The sequence below is a fragment of the Eulemur rufifrons genome, chromosome 15 (assembly GCF_041146395.1).
Source record: "Eulemur rufifrons isolate Redbay chromosome 15, OSU_ERuf_1, whole genome shotgun sequence".
Lineage (NCBI taxonomy): Eukaryota > Metazoa > Chordata > Mammalia > Primates > Lemuridae > Eulemur > Eulemur rufifrons.
The window spans coordinates 76987057-77008615 of record NC_090997.1 but is presented as its reverse complement, the minus strand read 5'-3'; the positions used below and the strand labels follow the sequence as shown (position 1 = coordinate 77008615).

The following is a 21559-nucleotide window of genomic DNA, read 5'->3' as shown; positions in this document are numbered from 1 at the left end:
CAAGCATTACCAAAGCTATCCATGTAACAAAAACATTTATACCCCGTTAATGTTTTGAAATAAGTAAACGTTAAGAAAAATGCACAAAACTTTTATGATCATCCCAGATACTTTTAAAAAACCATGTAAGTCAGTTAAGTCCTAATTCTGACCTATCACGAGATAAAAGATAAATTTCAAAGTAGTGACAGTTTTTATTTGCTATTATAACATTCAATTCACATTTGAGTATCATAGTAAAAGTAACTTGCATTATGCTTTATCAATATGATCCTACTGTTTTGAGTTAGGAAAATATAGTAAGACAAACTCACATTACTTTTTTTTTTTTTTTTGAGACAGAATCTCTCTCACTCTGTTGCCCAGGCTAGAGTGCCGTGGCATCAGCCTAGCTCACAGCAACCTCCAACTCCTGGGCTCAAGCAATCTTTCTGCTTCAGCCTCCCGAGTAGCTGGGACTACAGGTATGTGCTACCATGCCTGGCTAATTTTTTCTATATATTTTTAGCTGTCCATATAATTTCTTCTATTTTTAGTAGAGACAGAGTCTCACTCTTGCTCAGGCTGGTCTTGAACTCCTGACCTTGAGTGATCCTCCCGCCTCGGCCTCCCCAGAGTGCTAGGATTACAGGCGTGAGCCACAGCACCCGGCTTCACATTACTTTTTTTCAGAGACAAATTCTAGATTACCATGTCAACTCAATACTTCCTACCTTGCCATAGATATAAAAACTATACAATAAAAGTGGATTATATGGTCTACAGCATTTTGTGTAAAATAAGTTTGTGTCTGCTAATACTGTTTATATGTCTGCCATTTAATCCAGAGTGTTAGACCACTAGTGAAGATTGGTAAGGAAAATATAAAATATTAATGGTATCAGCTATTTGAGAAATTTAAGTACCACAGGCTTTAGGTTTATTTCTGTACGTATTTATTCCATACACACTACCTATAAATTCTGCTTAAATATCCTCTGTGAAGAAATCAAACTTTTCTGGGCAGGTGAGTATTTAAGCTGAATACAACCACTTCAAACCACCACTTTTTTAAAGACCCTTGACCACAAATGTCAAAATGTTTCCATCCCCTTCCAACTCAAACAAGAGACAAATTAATTTTGATAAACTCTAGTATTTATTAAATTATAAATTTTGTAATCAAAAAGAAAAATGTGGATCAAGAGAAACCTCAGACTCTAAAGACTAGACAGCAAAGCCTATGAGAACGCCATGAAGTGTGTTACAAAGATTCTGAAACATAAGTTATTAGCTGTTTTCTTACATTTCCATTTCCATAACTTTACTATAAAATAGTTGTTATTCATCTATTTTAAAATCCCAGATTCACATCTATTCTCACATTAAATTAAGCTTCCTGCTCATAATGATATCAAACATCTCATAGTCGCCAAATTTTAGTAACGGTTTTATACCAATCCATGCAGAAAAATAAGACACAATGCAAAAGTCAGATGAGGACCATTAATGCACAGATAATACACACACATTAGCAAAAGAACTAAAGAAATTAACAACAACAAAAAAAACCATAAAGTAAAAAGACCTCGAGAAAACTGGGTTATTACTAAATGGCTCTCACTATTAACACACAAATTCCTTACATTAAATAAATTTCTCTCAACAGAAACATGTTAGACATTTTAATTACAGGTCTATCCTTCCCATACCCCTTCCCACCCCAATTCCCAAAATGCACTATTAGGGATGAGTATAATGTTACGTGGGCAGAAATTTACAGATAACCCTTTCAACATTAAGCATGGAGTTGAAGACTTTATTTAAACTTCAGTTACTGTGCACTGTCCATCAGGCCTTCTAGATCTGACACTGACACTCACTGTTCCACCCCCTGCTACTGATCGATCAGTTCCTGATCGATCTGATCGATCAGGTACTGTCTGATTTGCATTAGGAATCAGAAGTCTCTGTTGGGTCAAGGAGTGCTGTGCAACAACCGCAGATACATCCTCACTATCACTACTGGCATCTGATTCGGTTTCTTCAATGGAAGTGTCTGGTGCCGGTACCCTGCCTGAAGATGGTGATTCGTGATCTTCTTCTCCTTCCCCCCTATGACTCCTTTCAGCTATGTTGTCTCCACTGAGTTGTAAATGAGCAAAAGAGTCTTCCAGAGAAGTGCTTGCATCAGGGGATGGGGTTGCAGGGCTTGTTAACTGACCGTCTACTGACGTTAGAGGCCTTAGAGAAGAAGACACTAGAGGCTGAACAGAAGCTCCACTCTGTGCTGATATACTGTCCGCTCCATCAGCAGAGCTCTCTCTTGCTAGGTTTACAGTATTAGCATCACAGTCTAGCCTAAGTCCAGCTACTCCCTTCTTTGGTATATCTATTATATCTCGCTTAATCTTCCTGCGACGTCCATGTTCGTTTCTCCTATATTGAACCATATTTTCAAGATCGGCAACATATAGAAACCCAGCAATTAACATTTCAGTGTTCTTTTTACCTTTGGAAAAAGCATCTTCCAGCTCTCTACTAGTGCGCTCATCATACTGCCACCACCCATTTCTTCCTTCATAATACCATGCATATTCACCATTTCCTCTACTTGCTGCCTTGAGTTCTTCTGGTGACAGCAAGGTTGGCTTGTCAAGAAAATCCTCAGGAATTTCTTGTCGACAAAGGGCACATCGCTTTCCAAGCCAGGAAGCTCCCTTTACACACAGATAGCAGAAAACATGCTTACAGGGCAGACTGACTGGGTGAACACATGTTTGCAGACAAATGGCACATTCAGGGACGGTTAGAGAAGGTGTAGTATTAGAACAGGACTCATTTGCTTTCCTGTTCGTAGGAAGCATGTTTATTGAGTGATCAATTTCACCACAGCCAGCCATCCTAAGAAAGTAAGAAAAAATATATATGATATTAAAATCATGTTTTAATCCTTTCAATCTCTTATTAAACAATTCCGAAAACACTTATTAAACACCTATTATATGCTTTAAATGCAAGCCACACCTTATACCATAGGGAGCCAAAGATGAAAGTAGAGGAAAAAACTTTGTGTGTGTGTATAGAAATCTTTTTGATCTGTGTTTGTGTGTCATCAGTTTCTACTTGCAGGGGACAACAAAGCACACAAATGTTAAGCAAAAAAACCAAAAACAAAAAAACCAAGGTATAGATTTTAAATAAATATACCATCTCTACTCAGACATAGAATTTGTAAGACAGAACTAAATACAAAGATTTAAAAATGTACAATCCATTCTCGACTGACTCTACAATCAGTCTGGAAAGTAGTTTGGGAAACAGAAAATAGCTAAAAATAATTCAGATTATAATTAAAGAAGGCAACAATTTTTAAAGCCTTTTACGATATTACTACGGTAATTTTAGAAATATTACCATATATTAATACACTTTTGGTATTTGACAAGTAGAACATCTGAAATTAAGACTAAAGCTGAAATCCTAGAAGTTCCCTATCTCTGCTGTATACTAAAAATACTGGTTCAACCAGGCATTTCTGTCATACTTGACCATTTCCATTGTGTAAAAAACACTCTTCTATGGCTTTTTTGTTACTGTTGCCTTTTTCTATTTTTCTAAACCATATGCTCTTTTCACTATACTCTTTCAACATGATCTCATCTATTCTCATGGCTTCAATATTACCTATATAATAGGTGACACACAAATTAGTATAACTAGTCCAGACCTCTCTTTTCGGTCATGGACCTCTTTCTAAATTGCCTATTTTAGATCTTTTCTAGGATGTCTTGAACATAACAAAAACTGAACTCATGATCTGCTTCCTTCTTAGTTGCTCCCTAACCCTCCCACCCACCCACCTCTGACCCTGTGACACCACTATCCCTTCTGCTTATACAATCCAGAAATCCAGCCTGGAAATAGCTGTTGTCATACCTCTCCCCATCCAAAACATCAGCTAGTAGTATCAATTTTATCTCCTAAATATCTCCTGAATCCATCTATCCATCTCTACCCTTCTCTAGCCACTAAGCAAACATTGTTTATTAAATTACTACATATGCCTTTTAACTAGTCAGCCACACCCCTTGCTTAAAAAGTTGATTTTAGGATAAAAAACCAAAATCTCTAACAGGATCCACCCTGCATGGTCTGGACCCTACTTCCCATGCCAGCCTCATTGCACATCCAACTTCCCCTTGATCAAGCTTCTAGCCACACAGGCTACTCGCTCCAGTAATAGCTTTTCTCTGTATGTTACACTTCCTCCTTGCCTCCTGCCTTCCACATGCCCCCCAATGGGCAAACTACTACCATGACTATATCAAATCACGCTATTAACTTATTATCATGTGTTCCTCATTCCTTATCAGAATTGCAATGTTACACTTATTTATGTGATTATTTTGTTGATGTCAACCTGTTAATGTGCTTTTACAAAGGCAGGGAACAGGTCATTTTTGGCTTATCTCTGTATTTTCATATAGGACCTGGCAGAGAGAGAACACTCAAATATTTGCTAAGAAAATGAATGTGCTTTCCCAAACAATAACATCAGTGCATCATGGTATTACAGAATATATATTTGAGTTTTATTTTATTTTAAATAATTTGAAGTTAGACCATCTGACTGATAAAAACTTTTTGTTAAGCATATACCTGTACATACCTTGGGGATGTAAAAAAATTCTGTCAGTGCACTTACAGATCGGCCTTGTAAAAGCACACTGAAGAATTACATACTGAAAAGCTGCAGTGAGCCAAGGGAAAAAGGATAACTTGCCTTACTGCAGCTGTTACACAGCAAAACTAATGTTAGACAAGAAATCTAAAACCCTGAGTTTTGGGCCCTCTTATTCATTACATGCTCTTACGCACTCCATTAAACCCTTAATCTAAATTTCCTTACCTGCAAATCAGAGTTTACAAAGTTCAGGTAAGACTGGCAAAAAAAATGTTTTGTAATTGCTAAAGCTCCATAAATGTTACAATCACATAAGATCAAAGGGGAAAATGATATGAATATCAAAACTGCCCTGAAGAGGAGGGAGAAAAAAAGATTTGTCAAATTGGATGTATCAAGCTTAAACACTGACATAAAATTTGATTTTGTGATTAAATTCAATAATGCAAGTAGAATAACCAGTAAGCCTTACTGGTTGTGATAATATCGTAAGTACTAAATAAATGTTCATTCTCTTTACTTAATTTGAAGTCTCTTTCTCCCACCCTACTTTCCCACATAGGATTATTCCCTGGCTCTTGTAAAATGCCTTGATGTCTAGGCAACCATAACTTTCCCCTCCTCATTCCCTTGGCTTGAAAAATATTTCCTAGTTTTCTTCAATTGTTAAAATTCTACTCATTTTTTAAGGCTAAGCTAAAAGTTCTTCTGTTCACTTCATTCCATCAGATGGAATTAATCTCTTCCTCCTCTCAGTTCCAACAGCATTTTATTGTTACATCAATACAGCATCTGTCCTACTGTTTGTTAATTACGTATGTGTCTCATTTACTGGCACCTAGACTATCTGATCTATAAGATTAAAAAAAAAATGTAGATAAATAAATGGATAGGATTGAATAAAAGATATTATGTATTTGTCCCAATTTTAAAGAAAAATCCTTACTGTTATCTTTTTTTAATCAAATTCTCAACACTGAAGAATGATGATACAGTTATACTTTTAATGGGAATATATAATCAGAGTATCATATTGGGAAGTAGACACTAAAAGTTTAATGTCTAACTGGGAAAATGTAAAATAGTATCTATCAGGGTGATTCTTTGGTCCAATAATTTAAACGCTATAATCACCGAGACTTTAGGAGTCAGTAAAATATTCACTGCATTTCTCGTAAGTGACACTGAATTGCATAGTGTTCAAATTAATTTGGAAAATAGAAATACGATGTTCACTGTGGGAAAATGTTGCATCAATAATAAAATGAAGTTCAATATGGGCAAGTTCAAGGTAGTGTAACTGTTTAAAGCATATTACACAAAGACTAAATGATAGGAAAGCACAACTAGTAAAACTGAGGATAATATGAATAAAAAGCAATAACATACTAAATTTTTAAAATCCAATCATGGTATAAAGAAAGTCCTTTATTTTAGTGACAAGTTTTTAGTAACTAGTGGTTTTATAACCCAGAAGTCTCTCTTATTTATAAAAGCTGATACACTGTCTACCTAGCTTGGTTATTTAAGTAAATTACTATGTAAAGAAAAGGTAGAATCTAGAGGACCTAAAGATTATGCCAGTTTTTTAGCTTTCTATAAGCCAATTCCTCTGTCTTCAGTTTCACTTCTTACAGAGATTTTTCCCTTCCAGAAGACTTTTGGAAATCTACATTAACAAAAATTTAATGTGAATGAAACTGTTAATAAAGTATCTGTAAGTCAATAGAAAATGTTTATTTTGTATAAATAAAACTAAATATGACAGATACTTGATTTATCATATTTTATACCAGTGCACTTAATTTACTGAAGCTTTGGAAAAACCATAGTGCTACACTTACATTTCTATCACAGATCCCACAGATGCCTGCCACAAAAATAAAGCATCTTCTTCACCAGCAGACAGCCAGCTTGCAGTATTTTCTCTTCCACTGCTGGTTCATTCTTATTGCTGCAAAAGAAAAAAATTCCAACATCAGCTTCTCTACAAACTAAGATCTACTGAATTAGTCAATTATGTACAATCCTTTAACAAAATTCAGTGGCAAATTTTATCTTAGAAGTGACAAAAAATCAAGACAAAGATGCCTGCTTTCACCACTGCTATTCAACACTACTGTAAGTTCTAACAGAGTGATTAGACTGGAAAAACAAAAGGCATACAAATCGGTAAGGAAGAAGTAAAACTCTCTCTCTATATAAAAAAAATCTCAAAAAAGCTATTAATAAATTCAGCAAAGTTGCAGGTTATAAATTCAACACACACAAAAAATCAGTTGTGTTTTGATACACTAAGAGTTAACAATCCAAAAAGGAAATCAAGAAAGCAATTCCATTTATAATCATACCTAAAGGAATAAAACAGCTGGGAATCAACTTAACCAAGGAGGTGAAAGACTTATATATTGAAAACTATAAAACATTACTGAAAGAAACTAAAGTAAAGCTAAGTACATTGAAAGACAACTGATGTTCATGGATTGGAAGACTTAACATGTTAAGATGACGGTAATACCCAAAGTGATCTACAGATTCAATATAATTCCTATCAAAATTTCAACATCATTTTTTACAGAAATAGAAACACCAATCCTCAAATTCTTATGGAATTGCAAAGGGCCAAATAACTCAAACAATATTGAAAAAGAAGAAAAAAGTTGAAGAACTCACACTTCCCAATGTCAAAACTTACTAAAAAGCTATAGTAATCAAGACAGCGTAGTAATGGCATTATGACAGACAAATACACCAAAAGTATAGAGTTGAGACTCCAGAAATAAACCCATATATCTACAGCCAAACTGAGTTTTAAAAAGGGTGTCAAGTCCATTAAATGGGGAAAGATCAGTCTCCAACAAATGCTAGAGCAGTTGGATTTCCACATGTGAAAGAACGAAGTTGGACCTCTACCTTACACCATATATAAAAAAAGTTAACTCAAAACAGATCAATGACCTAAATGTAAGAAGTAAAACCATAAAACTTTTAGAGGAAAACACAGGGGCAAATCTTCATGACCTTGGATTTGGCAATGGGTTCCTAGATATGACATCAAAAGCACAAGAAACAAAACAAATGGATAACTGGACTTTATCAAAATTAAAAACTTTTGTGCAACAAAAGAAATTTTCAAGAAAGTAAAAAGAAAACCTACACAATGGGAGAAAATGTGTGCAAATCATATATCTGATAAGGGTTTAATATCCAGCATATATAAAGAACTCCGACAACTCAACAAGAAAAAGAACCCAATTAAAAAGCGAGCAAAGAACTTGAATAAACATTTCTCCAAAGAAGATATATAAATGGCCAAAAAGATGCTGTGCTAAAGATATATCTATTAGGAGGGCTATAATTTTTTTTTAAAAAGAGAAAAAGTGTTAGAAGGATGCAGAGAAATTGGGCCCTCAAACACTGCTGGTGGGGATGTAAAATAGTATAGTTGCTGTGGTTAACAATTTGGTGGTTCCCCAAGAAGTTAAACATATAATTACCACATAACCCAGCAATTCCATTCCTAGGTATATACTAATAGAATTGAAAACAGGGACTCGAACAGATACTCAAACACCAATGTTCACTGCTGAAATATTAGTTAAAAGGTGGACACAAGTCAACAGATGGATAAACAAAATGTATATAAATACAACATCATGTTATTCAGAAATAACAAGGAATGTATTCTGGTATGTGCTACAACATGGATGAATCATGAAAACATTACACTAAGTGAAGGAAGCCAGACATAAAGAGACAAAGAGACAAGTGGTGTATCATTCTACTTAGATGAAATATCAAGAGAAGGTGAATTCATAGAAACATAAAATATGAGAGGTTATCAGGGGCTGGGAAAAGAGAATGGGGTGTTATTGCCTAATGGGTACAGAGTTTCTAATAATGAAAAAGTTGTGGAAATATTAGGTTATTAAGTATGAAATGTCCAATTTCCTTAAGTACTAAGTTTGACAGTTGATATCTCTGACATTTCCGTTTGACATTTCTTGTTGTATTTTTACCACAAAGGTACATCTTCATTCTTTCAAACACATGGCTTGCCTTGTGATCATCTTTCAAATTTTTTTTAGAGTAATTTTTATGAAATCACAGATAAGTCAAAAATTCGTGTTATTTTCAAACATGAGTTCTGTCGTGGAACCAATGCTGCGCAGACAGCTCAAAATATCAATAAACTGTTTGGAAAGCATGTGGCTAATGAACGCACAGTACACAGATGGTTTGAGAAGTTCCAATATGGTGATCTGAATCTTGAAAATGAGCCACTTGTATGACCTGACACCAGGTGGATGATGAACTGAAAGCTGTAGGGGAAGCCAATCCACCTCAACCTACATATGAATTAGCAGCAAGGTTTGATGTTACTATTCTAACAATATTGGACCACTGGAAACAAATGGGCAAGGTAAAGAAGCTGGATAGATGGGTTCCGTGTGAATTAAATGAGCATCAGAAGAGAAATCATTTGGAAGCTTGCCTTTCTTTGCTGTCACGACATAAAGACGACCCATTTCTATACCATATTGTTACATGTGATGAAAAATGGACTCTTTTTGACAATCACAAGGTTTGACACAATGGTTGAATGAGGATAAACTGCTGAAACACAGTCCAAAACTGAATATTCATCAGAAAAGGCTAATGATGTCTGTTTGGTTATCCCACTCTGGTACTATCCACTACAGCTTCATGAAACCTGGTCAATCCATTACAGCAGATGTCTACCGCAACCAATCGGACGAAATGATGAGGATGTTTGTGATTAAGCAGCCACGATTGGTCAACAGAGACACGCAAATCCTCTTGCAAGATAACGCTCAAGCACATGTCACACAAGCAACACTACTCAAACTACAGAGGCTGGACTTGGAAACTCTGTCATCCAGCATGTTCACCAGACCTTGCACCAATGACTACCACTTCTTCCAGGTGTTGGACCCCTTCTTGTAAGGAAAAATATTCAATTCTCAACAAGCTGTGGAAAACTCCTTTCACAATTTCATCATCACTTGCTCTCCAGGCTTCTTGCTGCTGACATACACAAGCTACCATTAAGATGGCAAAATTGTGTCAATAGTTTAGACACATACTTTAACTGTACTGCTTCTTGTTTGAGTATAATAAACTAAATTTTGATTCAAAAGTGGACACTTCCTATTTAATAACCTATGGTGGTGATGGTTGCACAACATTGTAAATAAAATTAATCACAATGTATAGTACACTTAAAAATGATTAAAATGGTAAATTTTATGTTACTTATATTTTATTAAGCACCATCCAAAATACTATTTCAGTCATTAATCTTCTTTCTTCTCATTTAGTATTCCCTCCTCCTACTTTGCCATGCCCACCCCATATTATACAGAACTTACTTGGAATCAAGCACACGTGATAACTAAAGAGATGACAGACCTCACAGTAAAGACAAGATAGGAGAGACTTGAATCTTCTTTCAGTTCCATATGACTCTGACAGTGTAGGCATCTTTCTCCCTACGGTATCTAAGAGTCTAGTGTTTAAAGATAAATATTTTTAATGACATATGTGGCCTCTAAATACAAGCTGACTTATCCCACCAAATGTTTGACAGAATAATAATCTGTTTCAAAACCAGAGAACTTTCAACAATAACTAACTAAACAAGGATTCTAAGTAACCTGGCTTTTTAAGAGCTCTGACTTTAGATGATATGGACCCCTCTTCCGACTTTCCTCCCAACCTTTTCATTTTATCCTCTAGGTTCCTACTACTTTAATGGTGTCACAGAAGACTTCATTCTTTCCTTCCTGCAGCCTACTCAAAACAGAAACCACACACCCATACACTTCCTATCTGCAAGACAGAGGGGACATTCTACCGTTCTAATATCATTACTTATTCTTTGTAATCTCTACCATTGGCCACAACATACTCCACAATCCTCTACAGCTGTTCTCACTCAACCTTTATATTGACTTCATCTTTTCACTACTGTTCATTCTCTTCACTCTAACTCCTGACATCACTATGAACCTATTTAAATATCCTTGAGAGTGAACCATCATCCAACATCTATCTCAGAGGTTCCCAAACTTGCCCCAATGTCTGTTCATCAGAATCCCTCAAGTTGCTTGTTAAAAATACACATTCTCAGGTTCTCACCCCTAGAGATTCTAGGCCACAGTAGAATTAAGCCCAGGAATCTCACCCCAGGTGATACTGATGCAGTAGTCCATCACATACAATTTGAGAAACACTGTCCTCAATTTTCAGTTCCTAAAATCCTAAATTCAATGAAGTTCATCTCTCCAGGAACAAAATATCATGGCCACATTTGGAACTGTCACCTAAAACTGCTGCTTCCATGAAATCTAAATCTCATTCTCAGATCACAAGCTCTGGTCCTTCTAGCTCACTCCCTCATTCCCACACCTGCTCTTTAATTTCATGGGGACCTCCAGTCTCTTAACCATTCCCTTTTCTTTTTATCCAGTGCCTGATCTCATTTCCCTTCCTGACCAATCAAGAAGCTAATCATTTTAACTTCTTTCTTAACAGAACCCTTGGCTGCCTCATATCTTTGTCTCTCATCTAAACACACACTCTACAGAACCCCATTTGGGCATGATTCTTGCAGTATGACATCTCAGCTTCAAGGCTTTAACAACTTAGTGTTAATGGAGAAAAAGAGAAAATCTTTTCTCACCGCCCACCCTCCTCCCCATACCCCACCAAAAAACCACAGCAAATTCTGTCAACTTGTATCCCTAATTCCTTTGGGATATCCTGTACTCTCTACCCATTAATGGTGCCCTAGTTTAGACCAACATCACCTCTCACCTGCACTACTATTGAGCCTAACTGACTATCTTCCTTTAGTATCACCCTCAAATTCATTCACTAAGCTTCTGAGTGATATATTTAAAGGCAAAATGGACCATGTTCTTTCCATATCTAAAGCCCAATATTGGCTCCCCAGCCTACACAATAAAGACAAGGCACCTCAGGACAACATTCAAAATCCATAAAAATCTGAACTGTAAATAACTCTCTAGGCTTATTTATCCCTGACAACTACCCTTACAGATTAATACTCCAGTTATACGAAATTACTCATAGTCCTCCAAACCTCCCTTTGTATCCTGTCTGGTATGGCCTATTCTCTTGTACAGATTATGAATGTCTATTTGTTCTTCAATGTATCACACAGGAATGGTCATCCCTACCATTTTCTCTGAGTAACTCCGAAAGTTAATTGTTTCTTTCTATATTTTGTACTTTTTTCTATTACTAAACTTATCATATGCACTGACATCATTTGTTTGCGAAGCCTGACTCTTCTATTAAACATGAGCCCTCTGAAGATAGGAACCATTTTTACATCTCCAAATGGCTAGTAAAGTGCCAATTAATTTCTGTTGATTTGAAATGGTATTTGCTGGATAACTGAAAAATTAACTTTCCAAAGTAACCACTGAGAGAAACAGAATATCAAAGGCTTAAACTTATTTACTCATATAACACAACATTTGAGCTTTAATCATAAACAAGGTATCAAGCTGGAAGCTACAAGTTATATAATGATATTTAGATTCTAATCCTTTTTTAAAAATTTAAAATCTAAAGGAGTTCCTACATTTACAAATTTAAGATTCAAGCTATCTTTGTATCTTTTGGTAAGCACATCATTTACCCAACTATTCTTCAGTGGCAACAAATTTTCCAGAATGCAGATAAAAATACAAGCGTAAACCAAAATGGGTTTCTAGACAGCCAAAGCAGATTTACAAAGCTCTTTCCACAATAAAAATTAAGATTCTTCACTAGGATGACCATATAAGACAGCTCAGAATCTGTCCAGTTTGCCCCTTTGTTTCTTAACATGTTCCAGTTTGGAAAATATAGAGACGCTCTACTCTTTTATTATCACAAAGGTTTCTGGACCACCATTCCAGTCAATTTACTCTTACTTTACCCACAATTCTAAGATGGAGTTTTTGGGTCCACAAACTCCTGCTAGATGTTGCTACTGGTCACTAGCTTATAAGAATTTTATTCACTAGCTTACAAGTATTTTAAGACATATCAATCCATCATTTTAATCTCTTACTCCCAGGACATATTTGATTTAATGTTAAAACCTCTAATCAGAAAGATTTAATTACATTTCTTCTAAAGTCTTGTTTGATCAGCTTATACTTTAGTAATTCAGATGTATAGAAGGTGCTGTTTTATATGAAACACACAGAAATACTTGTTCTTATTTCTAATCCGCCTCCTCTCTTACATTTATTTACATATTCTCTCTTTAACATACCTCATCTCTTCCCCTCTATTCACTTACTTTATTCAGGTCTTATCCATAAATATTTTATCTCTGAAACAAAAGTTGATGCTTAAAGGAATCTAAGTTAGCTGAAGCAAAGTAGCTTCAAAATAATGCACAAAAACCCTCTTTTAAAAAAAACCCTATTTGGGCACCCAAATAAGTTGTGAACTACTATTTCGCACAGTTAAAGCTACAGCCACAAACACTGAAGTAAAAGTTTTGTTACATATACACTAGGAGAAAAAAGTGGCAAAAAAAAAAAAAAAAAAATTCTAGTTAATCCAAGGGGATGCGGTTTTCTCATTTTGCTTCCCTTACTTGAAGACTAATAACTGAATTCAAGTAATTTATCAATAAAATAGCATAATACTTTGAAAAATCCCTTAACAGATTAAAAAAAAAAGCACATATAAACCATGGAACAGGGACCTAGTCAGTAGTACTCAAATAACAGCCAAGCATCCATGAACAAAGATACTTTTCTTCAACATGAACATTTTCCTTCAATACAAAGAACACCCTCACCCTCATCACACCCCTCTCATCTAGCTATGTTTAGCAGTAAACAAAGGTTGTATCAGTGACCATATTCACATTCCAATATGACCTTTCCTTATATTAATTAATGCCCTTTTTAAAAAATAAGAAAACAATATTTATTTTAGCCTGATATTTCTTCAATTTTTCTGGTCTAAGGTAATTTCTAGGACTCTCTTAGAAATGCCTTCCTCTAATTTTCAAAATTTTCATGATTTCATTTCTTCTTCCAAAGATCTTTAACAATAAAATAATCACGTACAGCTGATCCTTGAACATGGCTTGGAACTGTGCAGGTCTACCCTACATATGTCAATTTTTTTCAATAAGTATATTGAAAATTTTTTTGGAGATTTATGACAATTTGAAAAACTCACAAACTGTGTAGCCTAGAATTATCCAAAAAATAAATAAATAAATAAGAAAAAGTTAAGCCATGAATGCATAAAATATATGAAGACATTGGTCTATTACTACCAAGCTATAAAAAGTTAAAATTTATGCAAACACAGGCTGCATAGGGTCCCATTAGCAGTTGAGAGAAATGTAAACAAATGTAAAGATGCAGTATTAAATCATAACTACATAAAATTAACTATAGTACATACTGTACTACTGTAATTTCATAGCCATGTCCTGTTGCTATTGTGGTGAACTAAAGTGAGTTTCTGCTTAAAATGCCATGTGACACTAATTCTCCACATAAGCCGTTCCTCTCTCCAGTAAATTATGTATCCCAGTAAAAAGTGATCTGTCAAGGTTCTTCAGTATTTTTTCATCATGTTTAGTATAAACCTTGGATAACACCATGGGACCTATATGAAGTGCCACTAGTGATGCTGGAAGTGCTCCCCAGAAGCAGAGAAAAGTTATGACATTTCAAGAAAAAGCTGAATTGCTTGATATGTACCATACACTGAGGTCTACAGCTGCAGTTACCTACCATTTCAGATGATTCATCTTATAAATAAATGACGTAAATTTATGGGACTGATAAATACAGTACTGTAAATGTATTTTTTCTTATGATTTTCTTAATATTTTATCTAGCTTACTTTATTGTAAGCATATAACATATATAACATACTTAATCTGGGTTAATTGACTATATATTGGTAAGACTTCTGGTCAAGAGTAGGCTATCAGTAGTTAAGCTCCAAGGGAATCAAAATTTATATCTGGCAGGGTTCATGCCTATAATCCCATCACTTTGGGAGGCCCAGGCCAGAGGATCGCCTGAGGCCAGGAGTTCAAGACCAGCCTGGGCAACATAGTGAACCATCTCTACAAAAAATAAGAAAAATTAGCCAGGCATGGTGGTGTTGGCCTACAGTCCCATATACTCAGCTACTCAGGAGGCTAAGGTGGGAGGAGTAGGTGGGAGAAACCTCCCACCTTAGATCAGATTGAACTCCAGGAGTTCAAGATTACAGTGAGCTATGACTGTGCCACTGTATTCCAGCCTGGGTGATGACAGGGTGAGATCCTTTCTCTAAGTAAAAAACAACCAACCAACCAACCAACATTTATACTCGGATTTTCTACTGTGCAGGGGGTTGGCACCCCTAACTCCATGCATTGTTCAAGGGTCCACTGTACTATCCTATTATCTTAGAACATTCTTAAAATTATTTCACTTTTAATTATGTATTATCTCAAAAATACATTTGTAAAAAAACATAATTTGGCTCTTCTAGATCAAGACTTAGCAATACCACCCTACCAAAAAAGTAACTCCAGCTAAAAGCAGACAAAAAACTTTAAAGGTGTAAACAGGAATACTGCAGTATCCCTAAGAGGGCACAACTCATACAATTTTAGTAAATCTTACAAGTTATGGTGACTTTTTCAATTTCTATATTCCATGGATAATTTTCAAAGCAGAGACTAAATGGATAATAAAGGTTGGGGAAGGAAAATGGACTAGAACTTAGATAGGAATCTAGGTCCTAGCTATGCAAATTGTGGTCCCCAACTAGCAGTATCAGCATTACCTGGGAGTTCCTCACAAATGAAAATCTGAAACTCCACCCTAGACCTACGGAATCAGATCTCCAAGTGCTTCATTTGTATATTAAAGTTAGTGAAGCACTATCAAACCCCTTATATCACTGAATCCTCAAAACAACACTGTGAAATTTCCCAGTTTACAAATGAGAAAACTCAAGCTCAGAAAGTTAAATAACTTACCAAAGTCACAAAGGTATGAACATTGGAAAATGGGATTCAAACTCAAGTATATCTTTAAAAAATCCTTTCTACAATGTATTATCTCTGAGGGAAAAGGTCTAGAAAAGCATTATCTAACAGAAATATGATTCAAACCATATTTCAAATTTTCTGTTAACCACATTAAGACTAATAAAGGTAAAATTAATTTCAATAATATATTTTATTTAACCCAATGTATCTACAATATTACCACTTCAATGTGTATTCAATATAAATAATGTGAAATTTTATATTCTTGTGTGTTTACTGTTTGAAATCCAGTGTGTATTTTACTCTTAAACCACGATTCAATTGAAACTGGCAACATATCAAGTGCTCAATAGCTCCATGTGACTAGTGGCTACTCCACTGAACAACGCAGGTCTAGAATGTCTTGCATATTAATCTTTTTTTAACACAAAACTGGTAAGTTATTGTTGAATAGAGAAAATCAACACCATGTCAATATATCCAGACCTTTACTCAATATATATAAAAAAGAAAATTGCATATTCTATTGTAATCAAAATTACAGGTTTAGATGTGCCCAATTTTGTCAAGCTGACCCATCAACCATAACGTCTCAGAATTACACAGGTGATCCTTGAACAAAGTTGGGAAGTTAGCAGTGCCCATTTCCTGCACAGTTGAAAATTCATGTATAACATTTGACTACCCCAAAACTTTATTACTGATAGCCTACTGTTGACTGGAAGCCTCACCGATAGATATATAACATAAACAGTTGATTAACACATATTTTGTATGTTACACATATTATACACTGTACTCTTACAGTAAAATAAGCTAGAAAAAAGAAAGTTATTATGAAAAACATAAGGAAGAGAAGATATATTTACTGTTTATTAAGTGGAAGTGGATCATCATAAAGGTCTTCATACTCATGGTCTTCAGGCTGAGAAGGCTGAGGAGGAGGAAGAGGAGGAGGGGTTGGTCTTGTCTCAGGGGTGGCATGTGCAGAAAAAAATCCTTGTATAAATGGACCCACACAGTTCAAACCTGAGCTGTTCAAGTGTCAACTATAATGTCAATTGGGCACAAAATAGAGCACACATGTAATACTCGGAACAGTAATGTGAAGAAGACCTAAGAAAACGTCTATATGACTTGAAACCAAAGGTTTCCAAAAAGTGAGGCGAGAAGGGATGCTTTTATTTTAACCAAAAGGAAAATTTAAGATAGAGCAGTGTAATTTTAACTACAGGCCAGAATAAATTTGGCAAACATAAATAATTCAAACATACATAATCCCTGCTACAATAAATGACTTCTAGATTATACACCAAACTCAGTATGATGTTCTATCAATAAGATAACATAAAAAGAGAATAAATTTGAAACTAAATAAGATACTTTGCTCCTTAACAATTCTGGAGATAAAAAAATGACAAGTGAAATGTAAAAATATATGAAGGAGTTTAGAGATTATCAGTGAATTTAAGGCTTTACTCACTCAACCAAGTAATTACAAAATAAATCTAACTAAAAGTGAAGTAATATTGTACTATTTATAATTTGTGACCACTCAACAAATTCATGCTTCCACTTTTCAAGTCAGTCACAAGCTCAAAAAAGTCAACTTTTTTTCAGATTCAAATAAATGGTTATCTTCAATCAAAGAAAAAGATGTGTATGTAACATCAATATAAAATACATATACATAAAAATCAAAACATAAATGTCCAATTGTAAATATTTGAAGATTTCCTGTTTTATTTCCCCAATTAACAACTGTTTAATAGTTTTTACCCTTTATTAAAAATACACAAAACAGAAAATGTTCTATATAAAAGCTCTCAGTGACAGAAAAAAAATACTTCAAACATTCCAACTTTTGGTGTACAAGTTAAAACAACAAAAAAAAGATAAAGACCAGAAAAGGAGTAGAGAGAACAGGTGTGATTTAGCATTTATCAGATACATCTTAATATTTCTTAAGAAAGAGTCCCAAATTGATAGATGTAACTTTATGTCCTAATGTTTCCATTTTTAGCCCTCACCATCCCCTGTTAAAAATCAGCTTACAAAAAGCATAGGTTATACTTGGAAACAAGTCTTCAGTCAAAATTCATTTCAACTAAATGAGGTTCAATATTCTACTATATTTTAAAGAATTACTTCCCTTATTCTATATCACTTCCCTTAAAAAACAATTACTGTATAGCAATTTACTTACTGCCCTTACAATCTTCATACTTAAGCATTAAACCTTTAAATGTCCCCTAAAAAATTTTTTAAAATGTGGGCTTTGCATTGTATCATGAGTTGTAAATATGAACTAATACTGTCTTTTAATGATACCAAACTTAGAAGTTTCATGGCCAGCAACCATTTCGTAAATAAGAGTCTCTCTTGCTAATTATCTGTGTGACCTTAGTCAAGTCATAACTCCCACGTCTTTGTCATCTCACCTTACTCTATAATTCTGTAATTCTAAGCTCTAAATGCTTTAATTAACATTAATTTAACAACATTTTCGGTTTTAATTAGCCCCAAAGGTAATAGGCCATGAAAATTAAAGAGTCCATAAGTAAGGTGGTTGTAGCCAAATTTAATAAACTGGTTTCCACACCAACAAAGATTGTTCCTAATCCAGCCTGTTTTTTCATAAATTTAGATTCCTCAGGCACAGGCAATCAGGCAAGAGAATGGAAAAAGCTTAGCACCTTCTAATACTAGGACTGGAGAAAAATAAGCATTAAAATTCCTAACTGACAGTGTCATCAGGCACTTCATACTATTAGATAGCTAATACATAAAATAATATTCTTTAAACAGAGCAATGTGAAAAGAAAAGATTAATACTTTTTTTTCTTGTAAGTCAAGATACCATTTTTGGATCCTTCCCCAAAAAAAAAAAGTCTGCTCCTTTCTTCTGACAATTCAAGTAGGTGGAAACTGAAACAAAACACTGTACCAGTTGACATGTCTCCTAAAAAAAAGTTATTTCTTTTTTTCTTCTCCGTGCTAATGACAGGCTATTTGGAGAAAGTTTTCCTGATGACTATAATTCCACCCAGTTCTGAACAACTAGCAACTAACAAAAACCTTCAAATGTATTTTCATTCTGCCCACAACCTACGTTGGCCCATTTGAGACATAAATTCTCAATCAAAAACTGGGCTTAAACAACATCCTCCACTTTAAGATATACAATGCCAAAACAAACACATCCAAAATTCTATTTTTAGAGTGGCATTCACTCATCTGGCTTTCACTTTAAAATGAGATTTCCTTGACCTATTTTCATGTGTTTTTAGAGCACCCAGACACTCAACACACAAAATATTTGCTAGTCAAAAAAAACAGCAAAGCCAACATCACAAGCCTGTTATTTGTGTGGATCATGTTATTCATGTGTCCTTATATGCCATGTCTTTTAAAAGTCTAAACATAGATCCATTTACTAAAATGTCCTAGGTCTTCCAAATTCTGTGATTATATACCGCTTTCAATGCCAACGTTATAAGTTCACATATCATTTGAAAAGTATAAATGGGGGGCGGGGGATAAGCCCAGTACCTGAAATACAGAGAACAAAGCGTTTTCTATCATCTCTTGGCTTTCTTCTCACCTCAGTTCTAGTTTCAGTATTACAAAAATATTTAAAAAACAAAATGTTCAAAACTTGAGAAATAAATGCTCACTAAAACGGCACGTAAATAAAAACATACACCAAAATGAATCACAAGAAAAAAATCCAGTTGCCAGAACGTGTGTGCAAACTTACAGTCCTGCAGATTTTACCTATGGAGAGAACGGTTCCATCGCCACGCTCTCAAAAACAATTTTACAGCTTTTCTCTAGGAGACTTCAGAAAATAAACAGCGACAACAATGGAAGACCCGCACTCCTTCAGACGGGATGGAGGGTAAGAAGAGAACTCCGCACCCAGCAACCAGAACAAAGCATCAGCCTGGGCTTTTAGGGCGCACGGAGGTTGGGGAGGCTCAACGGATATTCCAAGAGATCTAACTGTTCCGACGCTTCAACAGCCGTCAAAACAAGCAGGAATATGCAGCACTGGGTTTCACTAGGACAAGGTGAAGGGATTGCTCCACTTGGTATTAGGCAAGACCCTGACACAGAGCAGGAGAAAGGAGGAGAGACGAGAAAGAAGCAACCAAAGACACTCTGGGAAAAGACAAAATGCAAACTGTACGTCTTAGCTACGATCTGACCCAAGGCCCAAAGTGTTTGACTCTAACGGAAAACAGGGAGCAGGTTACTCCCCAAGTCACCGCCACCCCCAAACCTCGAGGCCAGAAGGTCCCTGGGCACAGGCCTGACACCACCGCCGAGGGGAAGGAGAGGGACCCGCCTGCAGTCAAAGGCAGCGACGCGGACTGGGCGGAAGAGGCTGCGCAGTAATGGCCGCTGCTCCGCCTCTCGCACCCCGACCGAGCCCAGCTCCGGCCAGCGCCCAGGGCAGGGGCTGCGGCACCCGCGGGGAACGCAGAGGCCGTCACAGTCTTCTTGCCTGCGACAACAGCCAAGGCGGGGGTGGCGGAAAGGGCTGAGCTGTCCCATCCCGCCTCCGCGCGGACAACCGGAGCCGCGCCAGCCCAAGGGCGTCCATCTACGTACCGGCCCCTGACCCCGCCGCCGCCCCTTTCAGGCCCCAAGCGCAGGGCCGACCAGGAGCGCGTCGCGGCTGGAGGTGACACGGCCATCTGGGCCTCCTCTCCCCGAGTTAGGATACCGGAGTGGCCGGCTTTCACCCTGCCCCCCCGCGAGGGCTTCGCCCCGACTCCCACCTCTCCGGCCACAGCCGCGGCCACCTCGCTGTCTTTTTCTCTTCGGCCTCGGAGTCCGCAGCGGCCGGGAACGCGCGCGGCCGTCACGTGACCGCCCGGCGCGTCTCGGGGGCGGGGCCGCGCGGGGCGGAAGCAGCTCCGCGCACTCGCGAGCTCGCTCCGGCGGCTCCGCGCCGTGTTTCTTTCTCTTCGCTCCGCCCTTGGGTCACGGTGCTGCGTGCCTGCGATTTGCCGGGGACCAGCGATTTCGCTCCCTGGGTCCTTCTAACTGCTTTATATTTTACTTTATTTATATTAGGCGCTAGAGGCGCTAATGCAAGTCCACCAGAAAGAGATTTGGAGTGGAGAAAGTAAGAAGCGTGTAGGACCATTAGGCAGTAATGCTCAAAAATCCAGCTTTGAAACCCAAAAGAAGCGCTTGGGCGCCTAGCTGAGTTTCAGTTTGAAGATCCCTTAGCAAAAGTACTGTGTGTTCTCTTATGAAAAAAGGGGGGCGAGGGAGGAAGAGTACACTAGGACGTTACAACTTATTCATCTTCTGAATGGTTGAAAAATTTAATCGAAAAGAAACGGATATTACTTTCCTTTTGAACGGGATGGTGCATGAGAAGCTAGAGGAAGAAATCGGCATAAGAATCTAAAATTAAACAAAGGGATTTTTTAATTGCAAGCATGTGTTTTTAAACATCAAAACTCTAGCATTCTTCAATTTCATTCTAGCATCTGCATTTCCTTTTTCAGAACTAAGTATTCTTAATTTACAGTAAAATGAAGAGGGTGAAAGAGCATGCCTTTTATCTTGGAAGGAGTATGTATTTCAACACTATGACAATATTCTTATTTGAAATGATGTATTTTGAGATTTCATTGACTATTTCATTCGGGATTGGAAGTTTTCAGTGTCCTTGTACGTGTAGAAATGTGTACGTTTTGTAGTATTCCCTGAATTCAATGTATTTCGGGTTCTTATTCATATATATCAATACATAAACCAATCTCTAGAAAGGTGCTATCTAGTACAGTGATGTTGACTCATGT

General features: G+C 36.5%; 1 protein-coding gene across 3 annotated transcripts; it reads right to left on the bottom strand.

Moving 5' to 3' along the window:
* Window positions 1-1190: 1190 nt before the first annotated feature.
* RNF146 (ring finger protein 146) lies at window positions 1191-20583 on the bottom strand. Of its 3 annotated transcripts, none has more exons than XM_069487926.1 (3): window positions 20522-20583; window positions 6511-6620; window positions 1191-2883 (listed from the first exon to the last, which is right to left on the bottom strand). In XM_069487926.1, coding segments are annotated over exons 2-3 (1083 nt in total). In that variant the 5' UTR covers window positions 6513-6620; window positions 20522-20583; the 3' UTR covers window positions 1191-1802. The 3 variants fall into 3 exon arrangements, with proteins under 3 accessions (XP_069344027.1, XP_069344029.1, XP_069344028.1); XM_069487928.1 differs by lacking the exon at window positions 20522-20583 and adding an exon at window positions 20352-20515; XM_069487927.1 differs by lacking the exon at window positions 20522-20583 and adding an exon at window positions 16604-16809.
* Between the last annotated feature and the right edge of the window lie 976 nt (window positions 20584-21559).